Source organism: Mustelus asterias, unplaced genomic scaffold (assembly GCF_964213995.1).
Source record: "Mustelus asterias unplaced genomic scaffold, sMusAst1.hap1.1 HAP1_SCAFFOLD_130, whole genome shotgun sequence".
In the NCBI taxonomy this organism is placed as follows: domain Eukaryota; kingdom Metazoa; phylum Chordata; class Chondrichthyes; order Carcharhiniformes; family Triakidae; genus Mustelus; species Mustelus asterias.
The window spans coordinates 421,841-447,126 of NW_027590164.1; the positions used below are offsets into that span (position 1 = coordinate 421,841).

Sequence of the window (25,286 nt, forward strand, 5' to 3'; positions counted from 1 at the left end):
TGTAATGGTTCTTTAAAATTTGACACATGTGAAATGATTCTGACCAATCCTGTGTTGGATTGATCTTGGGTTAAACTTCCTGTCAGGTCCAAAGATTTATTCCTGACACAAGTCACACAAAGGAAAGGAAAATTCTGGAATTGGATACTGAAGAAAAGAGTTTAAAAAGAGAGAGTATTAAATAGAAATGATTCCCAGACCATGTGGTCATTCGATTAAAACAAAGGAAGGGTGCTGACGTCCATTTGAGAACTTTTAATCCGCCCCATTTCTAACTAAGGGAGTCTATGTACAAAGAAAGCCCAAGAAAGACCCCCCCAAGGGGGGTCTGGAAAGCATCATGATGGGGGCACCTGTCCATGAGATGATCACAAAGCCCCATAATGCCCAGATACTAATTTTATTGAACCTATAATGTGTGTAATCTATCACCATTCTGATTGGATTGTGTCCAGCCGGGATGGGCTGAGTAACTGGATAAGAATTGATGATATTCTGTGTTGGGTGGAGTTGCACATGGTCAGCCCCTGTGGCTTCTCCCCGCTGGCGTAACTCAATAAACTGTTTGTCGATTGAATCAGGCACAACACACTGGGAAGAGATACAAAGTGCCCTCTCCACTGGAAGCTCATCGGCACAGCCACACTGGGGAGAGGCCGTTCGCCTGCTGGGTGTGTGGGAAGGGATTCACTGATTCATCCACTCTGCAGAGACACCAGCAAGTTCACACTGGTGAGAGTGCATTCACCTGCTGTCAGTGTGGGAAGGGATTTACTCGGATATGAAGCCTGCAGACACACCAGCGAGATCACACAGGGGAGAGACCATACAGCTGCTTTCAATGTGGGAAGGGATTCAGTAAGTCATCCAACCTACAGAAACACCAGCGAGTTCACACAGGAGAGCGGCCATTCAACTGCTCTGCATGTGGGAAAAGATTCACTCAGTTATCGAATCTGCTGAGACACCAGCGAGTTCAGAAGTGAATATGGGGATGAGAGTCTGCTGTTATTGTTTCTGCTCTCAATTACATCCAGGACTGCATTTTGTTCAGTCTCACAGTTGGTCATTGGGGAGGGTCGGAGGGTTTCTTTCTGCTGGACTGGCCGGTCTCACAACTTTGCCTCCAGTGGGCTGATGCTCTTTGAGTCTTGTTGCAAATACCTGATTTCAAATTTCACAAGAATGACAGAGTGACCGGGTGTGAGGAAGTTCAGAGATATTTAGTCAGCATTTATTTTTGAAATGCCCCAAACGCTCATCCAATTTCCTTTGTAATTGTTTATTGTCTCCACTTCCTCCACCCTCGTAGGCAGCGAGTTCCAGGTCATTACCATTCGCTGCATCAAAATAATCCCATCATAATTCCACCTCCCCCAATTGTAAACCTTGCCCTGCCGTATGGCCCTATCCCTCTCCATTGCAATAACGAAAGACACCGAATTGTGGTCACTATCTCCAAAGTGCTCTCCCACAAACAAACCGAACACTTGGTACTGGGTAATGAAACGGGCCAAGTCCAATGTGGCCCCACCTCTTGTCGGCCTATCCACATATTGTGTCAGGAAACCCTCCTGCACACACTGTACAAAAACTGCCCCATCCGAACTATTTGACCTATAAAGGTTCCAATCAATATTTGGAAAGTTAAAGTCACCCATGACAACTACCTTGTGACCTCCACACCTATCCATAATCTGCTTTGCAATTTCTTCCTCCACATCTCTATTACTATTTGGGGGCCTATAGAAAACTCCTAACAACGTGACCGCTCCTTTCCTATTTCTAACTTCAGCCCATATTACCTCAGTAGGCAGATCCCCCTCGAACTGTCTTTCTGCAGCCGTTAAACTATCCTTGATTAATAATGCTACTCCTCCACCTCTTTTACCACCTTCCCTACTCTTACTGAAACATCTATACCCCAGAACTTCCAACAACCATTCCTGTCCCTGTTCTAACCATGTCTCCGTAATGGCCACAACATTGTAGTCCCAAGTACCGATCCACACTCCAAGTTCACCTGCCTTATTCCAGATGCTCCTTGCATTGAAGTAGACACACTTCAACCCACCTTCCTGTCTGCCGGTACACTCCTGCAACCTTGATACCCTCCTCAGTACCTCACAACACTCAACACTGGCTTCTGGACTACAGCTCATTTTCCCATTCCCATTTCAAAGTTTATTTTTAGAAAGGTAAAATTATGAATAACAATAATGACTTTCACTAACTCCATTGAGTGACCACCCCAAGTAGAAATGTGAATCTTCCTCGGGGTCCTGAACCAAAGGCGATTTCCCAAAATCCTGCCCCAGGGGCACTCAGTACCTCCACAACTAGAGTCCAACCTGCAAAGCCCAAGATCACTCACAAATCCCACTGAGCATTCTAACACAGCTCCCAGCTCCAATACAGCTATGAATGTTATACTGTTAGTCAGAACACAGAACATTGTTCAAAAATTCCTATTTTGCCTATGTAGGTTTATTATTAAAACTTCACCCAAAGACTTGTCTGTAATCCAGAAACTGTTTGTTCCTCAAACAAGTAAACAACCTTGCTGATATTAGAACCTTGATGTGGAGCATTTGATTAACATGTGATTTTACTCTAATGCAGGGGTGTTACATCTATCACCCCTTTTACTAAATCTATTCATTCACTCTGGCATTTTCCCCCTTTTCCTCATTGGCTTAGCCCAAGGTAGCCAACTTCCATTCCCTTTACAATCTCCTTCTCACAACTAATTACATAATTGAAGTGGTATAATTGGATATAAAAGCAGTGATAACATAATTGCTGTATAAATTGCATAGATTCAAAACAATTCTCAAGCTGTCCCTTAACCTGCTCCATCTTGTAATAATTCTTATTCAGTATTATTTCTCCCTCGCCTTCATTTGTCCCAGTCCAAAATTCCATTGACTTTAATTTGTTCTTAGTCAGTTTCTCTGGAGTCTGTGTCAGTGCCTTGATCATTTCAAAATGATTTCTTACTCTTCAGGTCATATTAACCATTTCATGTCACGCTGTTAGTCAAGCAGCTGAGAAAGTCCCATTTGAATCATAGAATCATTACAGTGCAGAAGGAGGCCATTTGGCCCATCGTGTCTGCACCGACCACAATCCCATCCAGGCTCTATCCCCAAAACCCCATTTATTTACCCTGCTAGTTCGCCTGACGCTCAGAAGCAATTTACTATGGCCAATCAACCTAACCTGCATATCTTTGGAGTGTGGGAGGAAACCGGAGCACCTGGAGGAAACCCACGCAGATACGGAGAGATTGTGCAAACTCCACACAGACAGTGACCCGAGGCCAGAATTGAACCCGGGTCCTTGGCGCTGTGATGAAGCACTGCTAACCATTGTGCCACCGTGCCACACTTCATTCTTCAGCACAGCTGCACTGTGCACTCTCGGATGTTAGTTCATTCACAACTTACAAACCAATTCTGCACTCTCACATCAGTGTTCCAATTCCTTCTTTAATTCTCTGTTGGAGTCTCACATTCATAAGCCATCTTCACACATTTCCCTGCATGTTAAATGTTGTCTCTCATGTTGTTGTTATTAACTAGACATGTACTTTGTCTTGCTTGTTGTTATCTCTCTGTCCTCTCCCACAAATCCTTGTTTTGTATTTGTGAAAGGTTTATCAGGTCTATAGCGATGGTGCTGGGTATTTTACCAATCATCATCCTGAATTCCACTCTCTTTCAAAGGATGCACCATTCAATAATTCTGCTGGAAACTTCAAAAGAAAGTCAAAAGCCGGGGTCAAAGGGGTTTTCCATCTCGACATATTTGCTGATTTCCCCCTGCACAATCCCAATGTCTCAGATGGTGGCCAGATTATAAAATTCACTTCTCTCAAACAGTTCATGGACAAAGAAACAAACAAGGGGTGGCACGGTGGCTCGCACTGCTGCCTCACAGCACCAGGGATCTGGGTTTGATTCCCGGCTCGGGTCACTGTCTGTGTGGAGTTTGCACATTCTCCCCGTCTCTGCGTCGGTTTCCTCCGGGTACTCCGGTTTCCTCCCACAGACTGAAAGACGTGCTGATTAGGAGCATTGTCCCAAACAGGCGCCGGAATGTGGTGACTCGGGGAATTTCACAGTAACGTCATTGCAGTAAGCATTACTTGTGACACTGATAAATAAACTTTAAATATCTCCAAGAAAAAGATGCCACCTCATTTACCTCGTCTATACTTCCCCTTTACCAGAATGTTCCGTACCCGAATGTATGCATTCCTTTAAACTACACTTTCCGGAGTTCTGGAGAATCTTTTAAAACATGAAATATACTCATAATAACTTTAAAAAGAAACCAAACATTTCACAGTAACTTCATTGCAGTGTTAATGTAAGTCTAGTTGTGACACTAATAAATAAACTTTAAAAACTTTAACAATATTTGAAGTAAAAGTTTATTCATTCGTCACAGGTAGGCTTACATTCACACTGCAATGAAGTTACTGCGAAAATCCCTTAGTCGCCACACTCCGGCACCTGCTCTGGCACACTGCGGGAGAATTTAGCATGGCCAATGCACCTAACCAGCACGTCTTTTCGACTCTGGGAGGAAACTGGAGCACCCGGAGGAAATCCACGCAGACACAGGGAGAATGTGCAGACTCCGCCCAGACAGTGACCCAAGTCGGGAATCGAACCTGTTCCCTGGCACTGTGAGGCAGCAGTGCAAACCATTGTGCCACCGTGCTGCCCCAAATTTGTGTTTGATTCCAGGCATTATCAACTTTGTTCTTTCCCTTAAACAACAGGTGATTTCCATTTTCAATGCTTGAAATAGCAACTCACGTCAGATGTTTATCAATTCCAATATCCTAAGCAGGCTTGGTGGTTTTCTGAAAAGTAAAGTATTTTATTCTCTGCTTTAATTCTCAAAACTGTTGACTTCACTCAGAGCTGGAAAACAACATCACCTGTTTAAAAAAAACACAAACAATCCATCTGGCTCTGGCCAAGATCCCAGTGAGTTAATATGTCCAATCACAGGTTACATTAAAAAACAAAGGCTGTGTGGAGATTTATAAAAATCGACTGTCGGCTGAAAGGGTTAACTTCTCTGTGGAACCGAGAGAGGCGGGGAGTGGGCAGAGGAAACTTGGCAATTGCATCAACTTACATAATTTAAAAAACTTCCCTCATGTTATTTTCTTCAATTTTGTTCAAATTTCATCTCTTTTCTCTATCCATTTTTGAATACCAATTTCAATTTTCAATATTTGTTACTTAATCAAAGTTGAAAGAAATACTTTGTGAAATGTGTTGTTAACCGAATCTCAACAATTTTAACTCAGATGTTTTGGAAAGTTGGAACTGGTTTGCTGCCAAACTGCAGCCTTATCTTTGTGTTTTGGGAGCAAATTGGCCTTCGCAATTCAAACCCAAATACATTCCTTTCACATTTTAGTACATTCTGAATTTATTTCAAACAGAAACACACGGCAGTGCAATTTAAATTAATTTTTATTCCCTTTCCAAACTAATTCTTCGAATCTATGATGCTTTCAAACAGCACCCTGCTTCAACAATTATGACTCAAATGTACAGTATTCCTTCAACTGGGCAAACCAACTTGGAGTAAGCGTTGTGGATCATGACGGTGCAGAAGTCATGGCTAACCTCACACACCTGCATTCCCTTATCACACAGGAGAGGCAGAGGAGAGGGAGGAGTGCTTTCAGTGATTCTTTTTTTTGGAGAAAACAACGACATCTTCTCACCGGTGACTGATTTGTGTCTCAGGTTGTTTGATGTTAGCTAAACACGGGGAGTGGTCTGTCTCAGGGAGGTGTCTCTTTGTGGCTGAGTTAACTTCCTCAAAATCCCCATTGCATTTTCTAACTCTTCACTTGATCTGATATTTTCTGACTGTAAATCAATATCTTGTTCCAGAGTTTGGCCGAACAGCAGTAGATTTTTCTGAGCTCCACTCACCCTATCATCTGCCCCCTGTTCCCAATGTAACTGATTGTCCAGGTCAGACGTGCTCTCCTGCCAGCAATCAGCTCCATTCTGCAGCTTATCCACCAGTTCCCTCAACTCTTTATATTTTGTACTCAGCTGTGAGGCAACAGGTTTCCAATGTAACTGGAAATTAATTTATTCTGGACTTTTTCCAACTCGCTATTTCCTTTCTGAATCTCTTTAGAAAACCTATCAAAGACCCGCTCGTAATCTCCGTCACATTCTTCTCCACCTCCCAGGGTATCTTTTGCTCCTGATGCCCTTGACTCTGTTGTCAAACTGTCAGTCACATTGTAGCAGATGCCAAAGCCATTGCTGTATTTGCTTTTTTGAGGCAGCAGTGCGAACCACTGTGCCACTGGATGGAATGCTGGCCCAGTGGAGAGAAACATAGAAACTAGAAGCAGGAGTAGGCCATTCAGCCCTTTGAGCCTGCTCCACCATTCATCTTGATCATGGCTGATCATTGAATTCAATTTCCTGATTCCCACTTTCCTTCCATATCCCTTGATTCCTTTAGCCCCAAGAGCTATATTTCATATCTTCTTGAAATCAGATAATGTTTTGGCCTCAACTATAGGGTGGCATGGTGGCACAGTGGTCAGCGCAGCTGCCTCACAGCGCCAGGGACCCATTTAATTCCAGCCTTGGGTGAGTGTCCATGTGGACTTTCCATGTTCTCCCCATGTTTGCGTGGGTTTCCTCCGGGTGCTCCGGTTTCCTCCAACAGACCAAAGATGTGCGGGTTAGGTGGATTTGCAATGCTAATTTCCCTCTTAGTGTCCCAAGATGTGCAGATTAGATAGGTTAGCCATGGTAAATGTGTAAGTTACAGGGAGAGAGGGCCTGGGTAAGGTGCTCTGTTAGAGACTCGGTGCAGACTTGATGGGCCGAATGGTCCCTTCTGCACTGGAGGGATTCTATGATTCAATGAACACAGGAATGGTCAGAATTATTTCACATGTCCCAAATTTTAAATAACCATTACAATTAAAACTCTCTCATTCTCACATGTGTGAGTTTGAATCCGGATTAAAATTCCCACAAGTTTAGCACAGTATCCTGGAATCATGTCTCTGGCCAGTGAATGTGGTTCTAGGTTCACAACTTTTGTGAAAAAAAGCTTCATTAATTACACGTCCTTTATTTAAATCTGTTTGATTTAAATCACAGACAGAAAACCTCAAAGCTTGAAGCATTCAACCCACAAATATCATCCACACAAACAGAGAAACTTAGCATGTGCTTTACAACAATAACTGAAATTAATTCCTTAAGCGTTCTTGTGGTTCTGTTTCTAAACTTCCAGAAATGCCTTTAATTAAAGACTCAAGAGAAGGTTAATTCTCCAGAAAGATAAACCTTAACAAATGTAGCCCAAAACAATGATAAAACACATCGACAAACATCCACATAAAACAAATGAAACACAGATTCTCACAGCTCGTAAATTTCAAATGAATCCTCAGCATTCTCTCTCGCAGCTATAGCTTCTTAAAGCGACAGAGCACTACAAACGTTTCACAATATACATTAATGATTTGGAAGATGGAACTGAAGGCACTGTTGCTAAGTTTGCAGATGATACAAAGATATGTAGAGGGACAGGTAGTATTGAAGGAGCAGGGGGGCTGCAGAAGGACTTTGATGGGCCAGGAGAGTGGGCAAAGAAGTGGCAGATGGAGTACAATGTGGAAAAGTGTGAGATTATGCACTTGGGTAGGAGGAATGGAGGCATAGACTATTTCCTAAATGGGGAAATGCTTTGGAAATCAGAAGCACAAAGGGACTTGGGAGTCATTGATCAAGATTCTCTTAAGGCTAATGTGCAGGTTTAGTTGGCAGTTAGGAAGGCAAATGCAATGTTATCATTCATGTCAAGAGGGCTAGAATACAACAGCAGGGATGTACGCCTGAGACAGTATGAGGCTCTGGTCAGACACATTTGGAGTATTCGGAGCAGTTTTGGGCCGCACATCTAAGGAAGGATATTCTGGTCTTAGAAAGGGTCCGGAGAAGGTTCACAAGAATGATCCCTGGAATGAAGAGCTGGTCGTATGAGGAACGGTTGAGGGCTCTGGGCCTGTACTCATTGGAGTTTAGAAGGATGAGGGGGTACCTTATTAAAACTTACAGGATACTGCGAGGCCTGGATAGAGTGGACGTGGAGAGGATGTTTCCACTGGTAGGAAAAACTAGAACCAGAGGGTACAACCTCAGGCTAAAGGGATGATCCTTTAAAACAGAGATGAGGAGGAATTTCTTCAGCCAGAGAGTGGTGAATCTGTGGAACTCTTTGCCGCAGAAGGCTGTGGAGGTCAGTTCATTGAGTGTCTGTAAGACAGAGATAGATAGGTTCTTGATTATTAAGGGGATTATTCAGGGGTTATGGGGAAAAGGTAGGAGAATGGGGATGAGAAAAATATCAGCCATGATTGAATAGCGGAGAAGACTCGATGGGTCTGGTGGCCTATTTCTGCTCCTATGTCTTATGGTCTAAGCTCACAACTCCTTGATTAAAATAAGACACAAGATCCTTCATTCCCCTTCATTGTAACTTAACCTTTTTTTAGCCAACTTCCAAGGCCTGATTTTATAGGAAACATCTAGTCTTTGTTGATTTAAAATCCCAAACATGTTGCCAGCTGCAAAATCTTTGTTCTTTATCTGGGGTCGAGATGACAACAATATAAAATTCTCACAGTTCTTCCAAATTCCTCCAGGCTCCGCTTAAAATTTCCACATTTAACTGGTTCCCATAAATCCTCAATCAAAAACTAAAATAGACACATGAGTTTCCAGGTGATTTACAAAGAAATGAACTGTCTGCTGAAAGGGTTAACTTTTCTACAGAACCTAAAGGGGTCGGGAGTGAGCAGAAAAAACTTGGCACACAATTACTTCACTTTACATGTGATGGGGGTTTTTCTCAGAGGCGAAGTATTGAGCTGAACCCAGTTAATACAAAGATTTGCAAAAGACAGTATACTGGTTAAAGACATTCTTTATTGACCAACACGCGCTGGGAGAAAGGCAGCTGGGCAGTCCAACTCCTTTCTAAAGTTACAATACATTGGCCGTGTAGTTATACTATTTTGAAAGTTCATTTCACCCACCCACTCTGTCATCCTAACTGGATGCTCCAATCATGTTCGTGCACAATATTTACCTTGGCCAATAACATCCGATCTTCTGGAAGAATGGGAATTCATTGGTCTGCAGAATCTGGAAGTTCCTGCCCACTGTTACTTTGCAACTTTCACTTACGTAGGTCCATAGGGTTCAAAGGTTGCTTTCTAACTGACTCTCAGCAACTTCTATTACAAAGGTTATAGGGTTCAAAAGTTCCTTTCCACTGTCTGCTGAGCCATCCCTTATAACTCATACTGATAAAAACTGTGCTCTGTGGCTTCACTGTTCACTGTTCTGACAGAACGTGGACTGTCTCACTCAGCTTTTATCCCATTATGCTTTAGGGCAGTCTGCAGTTTGGCCAAGGTATACATTTCAGTACAAAAAGTACATATTTAAATCTGAAATACATGTTTAAATTCTCTACCAGTGGTTATATGTGTCTCTATGCAGACAGTACCTTTGTATAATATAAATAAGGCACATTGTGATCCTTATTCTACGTTAGTCTAAGTCAGTCCACCCTGTTTCAATAGCCTTTATTAGTTTTTAATCTCAAGGTATTCTGAACCCCTCTAACAAAATAACTTTAAAAAACTTAAAGTTTATAATTAGTCTCAAGTAAGCTTACATTAACACTGCAATGAAGTTACTGTGAAAAATCCCCTCTCTAACAACAAAAGAAACTTGATTTTAAACTTCATCTATTAATTTTTTTGTTATATTCTCAACCTATTTTAATTTGATCAGTTTTTGTTAGGGATGGGTAATTTCTGTTCTTTATAAACTGGTTCACTCATTTTGTTAATTCTACATGGGCTCGGAGAATCAGAACCCAGACTCTATCATCCATTTCCTTTTTCTCCTTTTATCACCACTTTCTCTCTGTTTTGCAGGAGGATCGTGGGGATTCCAATCAGACCGAATCATTTGTTATAAAAGTAAAACAAAAACAGAAAATGCTGGAAAATCCCAGCAGATCTGACAGCATCTGTAGGGAGAGAATAGAGCCAACGTTTCAAGTCTGGATGACCCTTCATGAGAGCTCCTATGAAGTGTCATCCAGTCTCAAAATGTTGGCTCTATTCTCAAATCATTTTATCGGTAAGTTTCTTGTTCTTAGTTTCCAAAACACAGGTAAGAAATCTGTCTGGTGCCCACTCGAGCTCTGATTTGTCACTGGCCATGCTTGGGTTGGATTATAACCATTAGAATCCACTCTTAGAGGTCCATTTTTCAGTCCAGTGCTACTTGGAGTATACCGTCACTTCACCGACTACCGGTCACAAGTCCCTCACAGTTCTTATCACAAATTTATGATAAAATAATATAAACATGCCTGAAAACGCTTCACTTCTTAGCTACCTATCACTGTTTATTGATTAGTCAGCCCCTTTTTTACAGATTCCAGGATCTCAGCTGCTGAACACCAGCTGGTCCCGCAATAATCTCATAGAATCTCTACAGTGCAGAAGGAGGCCATTCGGCCCATCAAGTCTGCACCAACCACAATCCCACCAACCCTATCCCCATAACCCCATTCATTTACCCTAGCTAGTCCCCCTGACACTAAGGGGCAATTTAGCATGGCCAATCCACCTAACCCGCATTTCTTTGTACTGTGGGAGGAAACCGGAGCACCCGGAGGAAACCTACACAGACACGGGGAGAATGTGCAAACTCCACACAGACAGTGACCCAAGCTGGGAATCGAACCCGGGTTCCTGGCGCTGTGAGGCAGCAGTGCTGACCACTGTGCCGCCCCAGTTTAATTCTAACTCATTCTGAGTAAATATTCTCACCAGGTCCTCTGTTGGGGCCCTGCTGAGCAGCTTTAATGTTCTGTGATTGCAGAAACTGAGCAGTCACAGGAATGTGGTTAAGATAGTCCAGTCCCACAATGCCTCACATTCAATCTGCTGTCCTTCAATTATAACAGAATATGTGGCTGTATGTAGCTGCCTCGGACATGGTCAACCCCAACACTGCCTTCCTGAACTGCTACAATGCCTGAGGTGTTAGTACACCCACAGTGCGGTTAGGGAGGGATTTCCAGCTACACATTCCAGACTTTCACGAGACTGTAGGTGGATATCAGATTGATATATTCCATTCAACCACACCCAAGGTGAGTTATTCCAATTCCCTTATTGTCCAGGACAATATATTCACAATATCTTTAAAACAGAAATTAAACATTCCCATGTGATTTCAGGTACGAACATATTCTGTTAGTTTGTTCTTTATTGTCGATGTCAGGCTGGGGTTGTTCCCCTTGGAGCAAAGTACGTTGAAGGGAGATTTGATAGAGGTGGACAAGATTCTGACAGGTTTAGATAAGGTGGACAAAGAAAAGCTGTTCCCATTCGCTGATGGGACAAGGACGAGGGGGACACAGATTTATGGTTTTGGGTCAGAGAGGAAGGGGGGATGTGAGGAAGAATATTTTGATGCAGCGAATGGTAATGACCTGGAACTCGCTGCCTACGAGGGTGGAGGAAGTGGAGACAATAAACAATTACAAAGGAAATTGGATGGGCATTTGGGGGAGTTTCAAACAAAAATAGCGACTCTTAACTTCCCAACATCCTGTCACTCTGTGATCCGTGTGAAATTTGAAACCGGGTATTCGCAACAAGACTCAAAGAGCATCAGCCCACTGGAGGCAAAGTCATGAGACCGGCCAGTCCAGCAGAAAGAAACCCTCCGACCCTCCCCATTGACCAACTGTGAGAATGAACAAAATGCAGTCCTGGGTGTAATTGAGAGCAGAAACAATAACAGCAGAATCCAAACCCTGGAATCACTCGTGAACTTGTTGGTGTCTCAGCAGGTGGGATGAAAGACTGAATCTTTTCTCACACACAGAGCAGCTGAATGGTCTCTCCCAAGTATGAACTCGCTGGTGTATCCGCAGGTGGGAGGACCGAGTGAATCCCTTCCCACACAGAGAGCAGGTGAACGGTCTCTCCCCAGTGTGAACTCGCTGGTGCCTCAGCAGCCTGGATGAATCACAGAATCCCTTCCCACACTGACAGCAGGTGAATGGCCTCTCCCCAGTGTGAACTCGTTGGTGTATCTGCAGGCTGGATAATCGAGTAAATCCCTTCCCACACTGAGGGCAGGTGAACGGTCTCTCCCCAGTGTGAACTCGCTGGTGTGTCAGCAGGCTGGATGACTGAATGAATCCCTTCCCACACTGAGAGCAGGTGAATGGCCTCTCCCCAGTGTGAACTCGCTGATGTATCTGCAGCTGGGATGACTGAGTGAATCCCTCCCCACATTGAGAGCAGGTGAATGGTCTCTCCCCAGTGTGAACTTGCTGGTGTATCTGCAGGTGGGATGACTGAGTGAATCCCTTCCCACACTGAGAGCAGGTGAATGGCCTCTCCCCAGTGTGAACTCGCTGGTGTCTCCGCAGGTGGGATGACAGAGTGAATCCCTTCCCACACTGAGAGCAGGTGAATGGCCTCTCTCCAGTGTGAACTCGCTGGTGTGCCCGCAGGTTGAATGACTGAGTGAAACCCTTCCCACACTGAGAGCAGGTGAATGGCCTCTCCCCAGTGTGAACTCGCTGGTGTGTCCGCAGGTTGGATAATCGGGTAAATCCCTTCCCACACTGAGAGCAGGTGAACGGTCTCTCCCCAGTGTGAACTCGCTGGTGTGTCTGCAGGCTGGATGACTGAGTGAATCCCTTCCCACACTGAGAGCAGGTGAATGGCCTCTCCCCAGTGTGAACTCGCTGATGTATCTGCAGCTGGGATGACTGAGTGAATCCCTCCCCACATTGTGAGCAGGTGAATGGCCTCTCCCCAGTGTGAACTCGCTGGTGTATCTGTAGGTGGGATGACTGAGTGAATCCCTTCCCACACTGAGAGCAGGTGAATGGCCTCTCCCCAGTGTGAACTCGCTGGTGTCTCCGCAGGTGGGATGAGTGAGTGAATCCCTTCCCACACTGAGAGCATGTGAATGGTCTCTCCCCAGTGTGAACTCGCTGATGTGACTGCAGGTTGAATGACCGAGTGAATCCCTTCCCACACTGAGAGCAGGTAAATGGCCTCTCCCCAATGTGGCTGCGCCGATGAGCTTCCAGCAGAGATGGGGATCTGTACCTCCTCCCACAGTCCCCACATTTCGACGGTTTCTCCATGGTGCAGGTGTCCTTGCCTCTCTCTTTGGTGGACAATCAGTTGAAGCCTCGTCCACACACAGAACACGGGTACAGTCTCTCCCCGCTGTGAATGGTGTGATATTTATTCAGACTGTGTAACCGGTTAAAGCTCTTTAGTCCGTGCACTGGAACACTCTCACTCGAGTGTGGCCGTGTGTTGCTGCTTTTCCAGTCACACTGATGTTTGAAATCTTTTCAAATCAACAGACTGGACAATCATTTCTCCTTCTAGATTCAAAGTCCGATGATATTCAGCTCCCAAGGAATATGACTCTGTCAGATCTCGACGTGATGTTTGAGATTTCGGCCTGTGATTCCTCTTTCAATATCCTATAAAACGAGTTTACAAAAGTCATCAGTGTCAGTACAGGATAGAAATTCAGAACAGACAATTCTAGTTTCTATGGAACATTCTTTCCTCTCTCATTCCCCAAAAAGCTGTAAGTCTCCATCCCACACACTCTCCCTCCATTCTCACTCTGCTGTATCGAATATTCACCCTCCCAATTCTCCTGAAGGTGCTGATTGAGGCTGATTGACAGATCCATGCTCACTGCTTCCTGTCCTGGACACAGAGACCAGAACAAATAGGAGCTGCAGTCGGCCATTTGGCCCATCGAGCCTTTTAAACTATTCAGTGAGATAATTCGTTCATCTACCTCAGCATCATTCTCCCCACACTAAACCCATATCCCTTGATATCCTCAATATCTAGAAACCAATCAATCTCTCTCTTGAAAATAGTTGATGACTGAGGCTTCACTGTCCTCAGGGGTTGAGAATTCCAAATCTTTACCACATCCTTGAGTGAAGAAATCCCCCCACGTATTAGCTTTTGCTCCATCTTCTTGTCTGTTCCCCATAACTCTTGACACCCTTGTCAGTCAAAGATCTGTCTAACTGGAATATATTCAATGATCCTCAGCCTCCACTGGTCCCTGTGGAAGAGAAATCCGAAAGACTAACAACCCTCTGAGGGAAGAGATGTCTGGAAATCTATAACGTAGCTACAGTTCCATATTACAAGATATTCAGATCCCAAGGAATATGACTCTGTCTAGATGTGACGGTTGAGAGTTTTGCCTGTGATTCCTCGTTCAAAATCCTGTGAAATGAGTTTGCAAAAGTCATCACAGTCAGTACAGGATAGAAATTCAGAGCAGACAATTCTAGTTTCTATGGAACATTCTTTCCTACTTCATTCCCAAAAAGTTGTAAATCTCCATCCATATCTATGGATTCTATTTAAAAATGAAAGTGGATGGGCACTTGAAGGAAATAAACTTTCAGGAGAATGGGGATATAGAGGGGGAATGGGACTGGAATGTTATACAGGGAGTCAGCATGGACTCGAGTTACCGAATGGATTCCTTCTGTGCTGTAATGACTTTATGACTGGAAATGTATAACATCGCTACAGCATTATATTGTAATGCAAGAAATAATAATTAATGTATTTTATTACAGAAACATCAATAATGTATCTAATCTGGGTACCTTATAACAAAACTAGACATATCTCCGTCCTATATTAACATACTGTCCCCTTAAATGTCATCCATCCCCTGGGGAAAGCTGCCCTTTAATGTGAACATGAGGAAAAAGACCATCCTTTTAGACAGACAAATAAATGTGTCAAGCTGAGGGAGCAAAGGATGTTCACCAGGCTGATTCAGGGAATCACGGGACTGATGTATGAGGAGAGATTGACGAGGTTAGGATTGTTTTCATTGGAGTTCAGATGAATGAGGGGGGAATCTCAAAGAGACTTATAAAATTCTAAGGGTCGAGACAGGATAGATGCAGGGAGGATGTTCCCGATGGAGTCCAGAACCAAGGGTCACAGTCTGAGGATTCAGGGTAGACCATTTAGGACGGAGGTGAGGAGACATTTCTTCACCCAAAGAGTGGTCACCCTGTGGAATTTATTACCACAGGAAGTAGTTGGTGCCAAAACATTGAATGTATTCAAGAGGCGGCTGGATATAGCACTTGGGGCGAATGGGATCACAGGTTATGGGGAAAAAGCAGGATTAGGCTACTCAGTTGGATGATCAGCCATGATCATAATGAATGGCGGAGCAGGCTCAAAGGGCCAAATGGCCTCCTCCTATCTTCTATGTTTCTATATCAATGTCTTCCAGAGAGAGAGAGAGGGAGACCTGGGCCAACCTTTCCAGAGTCTGCAGCCTCCCTGGATTCACTTCCTTTCCCTTCAGTTGTTGCAAGTCCCCAATTTCCCCCAGAATGAGAAAAGAAATGGAAAGGGGGAGAAAAGAAAGTGTTTTACTCACAGATGTTGCCCTCTTTTAGGTCAAAACAAATAAACAAACTCAAGTTAAATCAGGACAAAGTAAAAGGGGCAGCTCCCCAAAAGGAGGAGGAACAGCCTGAACAGAAATCAAAGTACAAAGGAAACTTAAAAACATCAAATTAAAATGTGATTATTAGGGTCAATAATGCACCCCAACCCATGCAGTGCCCAACGGGCACGGAAGGCGTCAACCGCGCCCGTGGACACCGCATGCCGCCTCTCCAGGGACACCCAGCCGCGAACGTAGCTGCGGTAGAGGGGAAGACAGTCAGGATGGACGGCCCCCTCGATCGCCCGGTGCCTGGACCGGTAAATGGCGCATTTCGCCAATCCCAGGAGCAGGTTCACGAGGAGGTCGCCATCCCGACCCCAACAAAAAGAGAGTGCAACCTAAGACACAAAACATAGACATGGTCCACGGACTCCACAAGGCCACAGAAGGGGCAAGCTTCATAGCCCGTGAACCAGTGAATCCTACGGTTGTGCGGAACTGCTGCATGCATCACCCTTCACCCCAGGTCCCCGATGTAATTGGGGCAATCCCTCCATAGAGGGACCTCTACGGAAACAAGGCCCGCCAAGGTGTATCTGCGCGACAGGCGAGGAGGCGGCAGTGGAAGGTGTGCAGCAGCAGCCCGCACAGGAAACGCCTCCGCGCGGTAGAAAAAGACACAGAGGTGGAGAGAATGTTTATCCTCCTACCCTGACCTTGACCCGGGAGCCGTAAAGGTTGGTGAGAGTCGTAGCGGACATGCCAAATTTCCTTAGTCTTCTGGGAAAGTTGGTGGGGCTTACTTATCTACAGTGTAATTTTTCGTTAGAGAGAAGAAGGTTAAGAGGTGACTTAATAGAGGCGTACAAGATGATCAGAGGATTAGATAGGGTGGACAGTGAGAGCCTTTTTCCTCGGATGGTGATAGCTAGCACGAGGGGACATAGCTTTAAATTGAGGGGTGATAGATATAGGACAGATGTCAGAGGTAGGTTCTTCACTCAGAGAGTAGTAAGGGCGTGGAATGCCCTGCCTACAGCAGTAGTGGACTCACCAACATTAAGGGCATTTAAATGGTCATTGGGGATAAACATATGGATGGTATTGGAATAGTGTAGATGAGAGGGGCTTTGGATTGGTTTCACAGGTCGGCACAACATTGAGGGCTGAAGGGCCTGTACTGCGCTGTAATGTTCTATGTTCTATGCTGTCAGATCTGCAGAGATTTTCCAGCATTTTCTGTTTTTATTTCCCTTTCTTTTTCCTTCTCTGTCACCGCTCTGTCTCATCAATAAGACATTGGGACTCAGAGGGTTGATGCAGTTTGATGGACAAGTTGTCTCCATTCTGAACACTGGGGAACAAGCGCCTCCCACTCATTGACAACATTGCCCTCTACAAACATGGCGGCCGCACGTGCGCACTGCTCCATATTGCCCCCAATAAAGATGGCGAACGTTAACCCGGGACGAACACGAGGAGCTGCAGCCCCGCTCGGTACAAACTGGGTCCGGGAAGCTCTCTTCCGCGGTTTGCGGCTTACACAACATGCTTACGTAGCGTTTCCACCCACCCGGGCGATCCATTGCTCTCTCCGTACCGCCAATCACCTCGAACAGATTTCCGAGCCCAAAACAAAAGCCGTTTTCCATCGCCATTACTCACACTGCGCATGCTCGAGTTAAAGTTGGCCCCGCCCCCCGTTCGCTCCTATTGGTTGCACTGCCCCCTCTTCCCATTGGCCCGCGTTGCCGTCAATCAGCCGGGCATTGTGACGGTGACTTGCTGCTTGTCCAATAATCACAGTGACAGAGTCTCAGTGTAACAATGACACACACAGACTCCAATACAATCAGAGTGGGGATGGAGCACAGAGACAACACAGCAAAGCACTGACTTACTCTGAGTGTAACAATGACACACACAGGCTCCAATACAATCAGAGTGGGGATGGAGCACAGAGACAACACAGCAAAGCACTGACTTACTCTGAGTGTAACAGTGACACACACAGGCTCCAATACAATCAGAGTGGGGATGGAGCACAGAGACAACACAGCAAAGCACTGACTTACTCTGAGTGTAACAGTGACACACACAGGCTCCAATACAATCAGAGTGGGGATGGAGCACAGAGACAACACAGCAAAGCACTGACTTACTCTGAGTGTAACAATGACACACACAGGCTCCAATACAATCAGAGTGGGGATGGAGCACAGAGACAACACAGCAAAGCACTGACTTACTCTGAGTGTAACAATGACACACACAGACTCCAATACAATCAGAGTGGAGATGGGGCACAGAGACAACACAGCAAAGCACTGACTTACTCTGAGTGCAACAAATACAATGTTTGTTCAAATAATAAGAGTCACGTTGCAGTATGTTAGCGAACACAGCATTAGATCCAATGTAATGGTAATACAGTCAGTATCTAGTGCACCATAACCAAAGTTTAGGTTTCATTTGATAGTGTGAGTGAGTCATGGTCTATTGATATAATGTATTTAGATTCCGGTGTGTGTTACTCTGCCACTGTCAGTATCAAACAATAACCTGTCTGTTATTCCAATTCTGCTGTATTTTACAACGTCGATGGTTGTCATGATGTGGAGATGCTGGCGTTGGACTGGGGTGAACACAATAAGAGTTTTAACAACACCAGGTTAAAGTCCAACAGGTTTATTTGGTAGCAAATACCATTAGCTTTCGGAGCGCTGACGAAGGAGCAGCACTCCGAAAGATAATGGTATTTGCTACCAAATAAACCTGTTGGACTTTAACCTGGTGTTGTTAAAACTCTTACTGTATTTTACAACTGCAGCTCCTGGGGCTGATTGGAGTCTGGTATAATAATCACAAAGGTCGGTTTCAGTGTCTCTGAGGTCATTTTAACTGCAGGTAATCTGACATTAAGGGAGACAAGAGGCCCAACAAACATTTGATTATAATAGGAGGACAAAGTGTAAGGGAACAATGATATTTTAAGGTGTCTGTGTTATGGTGAGTGTTACTGGGAGGTGAGTGATAAAATACAAGTGGAAACATCACGACAGATACATGTGACTGATTCGGCCTGACTGAGAGCTGTTATACTCGAGGCGAGAATAATGAGGACATGGGGAACTCCAGGGATTTCTGATATCTGAGGTGTATCTGTTCGAGGAACTGAAAATAATCAGTTCCTCCTCATGGTTATCTCCAGTTCTCAAGTTACACAGACACACAGGAAAGAGATCTGACAGCTCATCAAACACAATATTTTAATCTTCTGTTTGAGACACATTATAATCGAAAAGATCAAATATTAAAACCTGAGGAGAGAAACATTCAGAATGTCACAAAGATGAGTGAACTGTCCAATTAATCCCATTCTCCATAACTCTGCCAATTTACCTTCTGCAAGTATTTATCCAATTCCCTTTGAAAGTTACTAGTAAACCTGTTTCTAGCACCTGTCAGTTTGTGCATTCCAGATCATATGAAGTTATTGTGTAAAACATTCTCCTTATCACCCCCTCCAATTCTGTTGTCAATTAAATTAAATCTCTGTATCCTCTGCTTACAGACCTTCCTGCACCAAGGAAATCGATTCTCTCCATCGACAGACCCTCCTGCTCCTGGGAGATAATTTCTCTCCATTGATACTATCATTAATCATTTGTCATTTTAAACACCTCTATTAAATCTCCCCATCACATTCCCTGATCTAAGATGGATAACCCATGTTTTTCCTGCCCTGAAGAATTATATGGACTCAAAATGTTAACTCTCTGAACAGATGCCGCCGGACCTGCCGGGTTTTTCTGCTTTTCTCCCTGTTTATCCCTCTATAATCAATCAGAAACTCTTCATGATTTTGAACATCTTGATCAAATAGGAACACACAGAGCCTGAGAGAGGTACAGAGGGAGAGACAGAAAGACTGAGAGAAAAATTGAGAAAGATTTTAAAAAGCAGGAAGATGAGGCGGTCAAAGATAAAAGCTGAGAAACAGAGGAAACAAGCAATACAGAGAGAATGATATAGAATATAAGGGAGCAGGCTATCAGTTCCCAGCTATGGGGAGCAGAGTCGGCATCTCCACGTCAGAGCAGAGGGAACTCAGTGGGCGGCACAGTAGCACAGTGGTTAGCACTGCTGCTTCACAGCTCCAGGGACCTGGGTTCGATTCCGGCTCGGGTCACTGTCTGTGTGGAGTTTGCACATTCTCCTCGTGTCTGCGTGGGTTTCCTCCGGGTGCTCCAGTTTCCTCCCACAGTCCAAAGATGTGTGGGTTAGGCTGATTGGCCATGCTAAATTTGCCCCTTAGTTTTCTGAGATGTGTAGGTTAGAGGGATTAGCGGGTAAAAATATGGAGGGATATGGGGGTAGGGCCTGGGTGGGATTGTGGTCGGTACAGACTCGATGGGCCAAATGGCCTCTTTCTGCACTGTAGGGTTTCTATGATTCAGTAACTGATCCACAGACACAGCTGGTTATATCTGCGAATGGAAACTCTGAACAGAAATAACTGGCTCATTTGTAAATGTCACCACAATGTGATCTGTGTGACTCTGCCGCGACTCTGTGGACAGATATAGGCCGCATTGACAGATGTTCTCACCAGATTGCTTTCCCTGGATTTATTTTCTGCTCAGAAGTGAGATGTGAGGTTTGGAACCGGCAGCAGAGAAACAGGAAGTTGTGATACCTGAGAATGAAACAGCCGGTGTCAGTTTGATGTTATCACCATGAACAGTCTTCCTGTCTGTGAGGGTGAACTCACTCTGACAGCATCAAGAACAACCACACAGATTGCTGCCGGTCTCAGCATTACAGTCACCTCCATTCCTATTTTAAACAATAAAGAAAGGAGATTATTATGGATTTTTAACACATTCACTGAATTGGGAGATGGACTGAGGGTCATCACTGGGAGAAATGAGGAGGAATTAGAGAACAAATGAGTTTTCCCAAAGAGGGTTATTAGAAAAGAGGAGATTTAAAGTGAGTCAGGGCCTGTCAGAGGCAGTGGGAGAGAGAAACAGAGAGGATTGAATCTCCATCAATTACATGTTTTCTCAGGCAGCGAAGAGAGATGAAGTGTGTTTGTGCTTTTTCAGAGAGAGGTAATGAGAGAGAGAAAACAATGAACAAGTATAAGCAGATCTGAAATAGGAAGGTTAAATGAGTGAGTGTTTGAAAGAAAGATAGAGAGACATTAAGTGACGAAGACAGTTTCTGAGAGGAGAGAGGTTAAGTGAAAATGAGAGAGGAGCGAGGTTAGAGTGTAAGAGAGGTGGAAGGTGAGGTAAGTGTGAGTGAATGCCTGGAGAGAGAGAGAGACGTTCAGTGAGTGTGAGAGAGATGAGAGATGTTGAGTGATTGAGTTTCTGAGAGAGAGGAGATGTTAAGTGAGTGAATGTCTGAAAGAGAGGAGAGCAGGTTCACACCCAGGGGTCACTGAGGATGATCAAAATAAGGAGATCACCCAGAAAACTACCAACAGGAAACTTCAGCTGAACACATCACTCATTCTTAAATGATCAGTCAGGGCTCTGGTGCTGCTCAGCTTCTCTCTGTTCTGTTCATAATGGTTAAAGGCTGATAGGAGTGAGGTTTATTTAAAAGGATAGTGTATGGGAAGCACACAACAAAACTGAGAATTCTTGGACACACACTGCAGCTCCTTCTCTATCTGGGAATCAAATTGTTGTCTAATTGTCCCAGCAGTTAACAGGCTCCTTTGAACTTCTCCAGCTGCTACTTTGATGCAGACTTCAACCAATTTATTTGAAGCCAGTTTCTGTTCAATAAACCAGGACTGACACACACACACATTAAAACGTTTTAGACTTTTTTTCATTTTTAGTCTGGAAACATAATCCTGCCGTTTCACTCTCAGTCAGGAATAGATCCCAGTTTTACACCAATCTTTGACAGCACGTTTCCAGCATTCACCATTGTTCTTCCTGACTCTAAACACAGTTGTAAAGGAGCTTCTTTTCCGTGTCTAGGAGCTCGGAACCATGGAAAAGAGCGACTGGGACACATTTTTTTCACACCTCAGGATTCACCCACACGGGGACTTTGCTGTCAGTGGAAAGTGACGAAAAAGACCAAAGTGCTGTTTGTCCCTCTCAGCGAGACCCTGAAGGACTGGGTCAAGAATGAAGTTCTGTTGCTACTGTGTGATCCTCCCTCAGATTGCCCTTTCTGAGCTCCAGCCTGGTGACGTTAAACACTCAAATGGAAAAGACAAAAATCTACAACAATGATTCAATCAAATGTCTATTTCACATTTATTCAGAATATCAAACCTCAACAGAAGAAAAAAGTCAGAGTGAACATGATTCAGACCTGGATATGATTAACAGCATCGATAAGTGTAGAATCCAAACCTTGCAGTCCCTTGTGAACTCGCCGGTGTGTTAGCAGGTGGGATGACTGAATAAATCCCTTTCCACAGACATTACAGGTGAACGGCCTCTCCCCAGTGTGAACTCGCTGGTGTTTCAGAAGATAAGATAAATGAGAAAATCCCTTCCCACAAACAGAGCAGGTAAATGGCCTCTCCCCACTGTGAACTCTCTGATGTGTCAGCACGTTGGATGACTGACTGAATCCCTTCCCACACGTGGAGCAGGTGAACGGCCTTTCCCCAGTGTGAACTCGCTGGTGATTCAATAAGTTGGATGAACGAGTGAATCCCTTCCCACAAACGGAGCAAGTGAATGGCCTTTCCTCACTGTGAACCTGCTGGTGTGTCAGAAGGTTGTATGAACGGGTGAATCCCTTCCCACACACGGAGCAAGTGAATGGCCTCTCCTCACTGTGAACCTGCTGGTGTGTCAGAAGGTTGTATGAATGGGTGAATCCCTTCCCACATTCAGAGCAGGTGAACGGTCGATCCCCTGTATGGAACTGCTGGTGTATCAGAAGGTTGGATGAATTAATAAATCCCTTCCCACAGTCTGAGCAGGTCATAGAAATCATAGAAACCCTACAGTGCAGAAGGAGGCCATTCGGCCCATCGAGTCTGCACCGACCACAATCCCACCCAGGCCCTACCCCCACAAGGGCCTCTCCCCAGTGTGAATTCTCTGGTGGTTCAGTAGGGCAGATGGGCAGCTGAATCCCTTCCCACACACACAGCAGGTGAATGGCCTCTCCCCAGTGTGAGTATATTGGTGCGTCAGCAGATCCTTTTTGTTTTTAAAGCTCTTCGCACAGTCAGAACAATTAAAAAGTTTGTTATCAGAGTGAACAAGTTGATGTGTCTGCAAGTGGGATGACTGAATGAATCCTTTCCCACACACAGAGCAGGTGAACGGTCTCTCCCCAGTGTGAATTCGTTGGTGTGTCAGCAGATCTTTTTTGCATTTAAAACTCTTCTCACAGTCAGAACATGTAAACAGTTTCTCATCAGTGTGAACAAGTTGGTGTGTCACAATGTGGGATGAGCGAGTGAATCCCTTCCCACACACAGGGCAGGTGAACGGCCTCTCCCCAGTGTGAACCCGTTGGTGAGTCAGAAGATTGTATGAATGGGTGAATCCCTTCCCACAGACGGAGCAGGTGAACGGTCTCTCCCCAGTGTGACTGCGCCGATGAACTTCCAATTGTGATGGGAAACCGAATCCCTTCCCACAATCCACACATTCCCACGGTTTCTCCATGGTGCTGGTGTCCTTGTGCTTCTCCAAGTTGGATGATCAGTTAAAGCCTGGTCCACACACACAACATACAGATAGTTTCACCCTGCTGTGAAAAGTGTTATGTTTCTTCAGGCTGTGTAACTGTTTAAAGATCTTTCCACAGTCAGTTCGCTGGAACACTCTCACTCGGGTGTGGGTTTGTCCCGATACTTTTCCGGTCACACTGATGTTAAATTTCTTTGCCCACAGGCAGAACAGACAAATATTTCTCCTTCCACATTCAAAGGCCGATGATATTCAGCTCCTAAGGAACTGAATAACTTTGTCAGATGTGATGTCCGGTTTGAGTTTTCCGACTGCCGTTCCTTCACTTCGAATATCCTGTAAAAAAGTTTAGAAAAGTCATCACTGTCAGAACTGGATAAAAATTCTGAACAATTCCAGTTTCTCTGGAACATTTTTTCCTCTCTTGTTCCCCCAAATCTGTAAATCCCCGTCCCACACACTCTCCCTCCTCCCTGGGCTGAAATCCAAACCCATCTCCACCATTTCTTTCCTCTCCTCTGTCTGGGTTCAGTTCATGATGTGGTTTTAAGACTTGATGAGCTGTAAGTATTCGCATTCCAACCATTATTCTGTAAATTGAGTTTGTGTCTTTATATGCCCTGTTTGTGAACAGAATTCCCACTCACCTGATGAAGGAGCAGCGCTCCGAAAGCTTGTGGCTTTTGCGACCAAATAAACCTGTTGTACTTTAACCTGGTGTTGTTAAACTTCTTACTGGGTTCAGTTCTCCAGCTCCTGTCTGCAGACTGACAATAAAACCAATGGGTCTTATTGGGGGTGTTGGGGCCTCCAGCGGGTGTTTGAGAATCCTCCCCGCCCACCTCCCAGGGTTTCCTTCCTTCCCAGAGATCAGAGTCCTCATTGATTTGAGGCCAAAGTGTAACCTCTTATTTATTGTCCCCCTCCCCCATCCTCTGATGTGAACCATCCTCCAGTGGCTGAGCCAGGATGGGGCCGTTAACCTGGGCCTGTTCCCGGGAGGGAGGGAGGGAGAAGCCCCGCAGCTGCAAACCAGGGAGCTGACAATGATTCTGAAGGGTTTGCGGATCCACAAAGTGTTTCCAAATCCTCCCAGCCACCGCCTAACGCTGACTCCGCTTCTCCGGGACAAACAAGCGCCAAGGACAGCAATGACACTGCGCATGCTCCACATCACAATGCCCGGGCACTGATTGACGGCAGCTCCGGACCAATAGGAAGAGGGGGCGGGGCTGGTGGACCGAGCGGGAGCGGCTGGTCCTCCAACCAATCAGAGTGAATGAGAGGCGGGGCTGAGCCCGGATCTCCCTCATTGGCTGAAACTCTGCATCATTGTGAAAGCTGCTTTGTGTCAAACTCCAGGAGAAAACTGGACCTTTCTGTTTGTGGCTTCAAACAGATGAGCGGAAAGGAAGGGATCTGGAAAGCAGCAGACACCAGGTTATTCTGGGAGAAATAGGACCTCTGCAATGTCAAGTTTTACACAGCACACGGGCAGCCTGTGGTTTCACCCTGGATGGAGAATCTCCGAATTGCATCATTCAAATCACTCCATGGAATTCTCAGGAACCACATTGTTTGTTTGGAGAGGAAGGCTTGTAGTACAGTTAATGAAAAGCAGCACACAGCTAAACACAGAGGCCCACACACTCTCTCCCGCAGTCACACACAAACGGACATCTTCTCAACGCACAGAAACCCACGTATATCAACAGGTACATGCACAGAGGATATACGCAGATTTACTCCATGATACACACATGGATACACTTACTCACACACAAATATACACACGGGACACTTACTGTCCTTTGGGGCGGACAACGCTCACCCACCTGTCTAATATTCGGGATAAAGCCACAAAGTTCAAGAAATTTCGGGAAAAATGACCCTCCAAGGACAACGAGCAGTCTTGACCATCCAATATTCGACCTTCTTCTCTGAAACAGAATCTTACATTCAGCACAGAAACAACAACAAACAC

The 25,286-nt window shown here is 44.9% G+C and overlaps 3 protein-coding genes across 4 annotated transcripts in view; 1 reads left to right on the forward strand and 2 right to left on the reverse strand.

Moving 5' to 3' along the window:
- Positions 1 to 17,266, reverse strand: part of LOC144484875 (uncharacterized) — a 31,115-nt gene extending 13,849 nt beyond the window's left edge. Inside the window, exons 1-2 of the mRNA XM_078203237.1 lie at positions 17,185 to 17,266; positions 12,001 to 13,635 (exon numbers count right to left, since the gene is read on the reverse strand). Of these exons, the coding sequence (XP_078059363.1) occupies positions 12,001 to 13,284 (1,284 nt within the window). The 5' untranslated portion in view covers positions 13,285 to 13,635; positions 17,185 to 17,266. The remainder of the gene's footprint in view (positions 1 to 12,000; positions 13,636 to 17,184) is intronic.
- The window catches only part of LOC144484873 (uncharacterized), a 186,099-nt gene that overhangs the window by 154,676 nt on the left and 6,137 nt on the right, over positions 1 to 25,286 (forward strand). Inside the window, 1 exon segment of the mRNA XM_078203235.1 lies at positions 641 to 979. Coding sequence (XP_078059361.1) covers positions 641 to 979 — 339 coding nt within the window.
- On the reverse strand, positions 21,878 to 25,242 carry LOC144484894 (uncharacterized). Of its 2 annotated transcripts, none has more exons than XM_078203264.1 (2): positions 25,138 to 25,242; positions 21,878 to 23,638 (listed from the first exon to the last, which is right to left on the reverse strand). In XM_078203264.1, exon 2 carries the CDS (start codon positions 22,593 to 22,595, stop codon positions 21,954 to 21,956), a length of 642 nt encoding a protein of 213 aa, XP_078059390.1. In that variant the 5' UTR covers positions 22,596 to 23,638; positions 25,138 to 25,242; the 3' UTR covers positions 21,878 to 21,953. The 2 variants fall into 2 exon arrangements, with proteins under 2 accessions (XP_078059390.1, XP_078059389.1); XM_078203263.1 differs by lacking the exon at positions 25,138 to 25,242 and adding an exon at positions 23,950 to 24,218.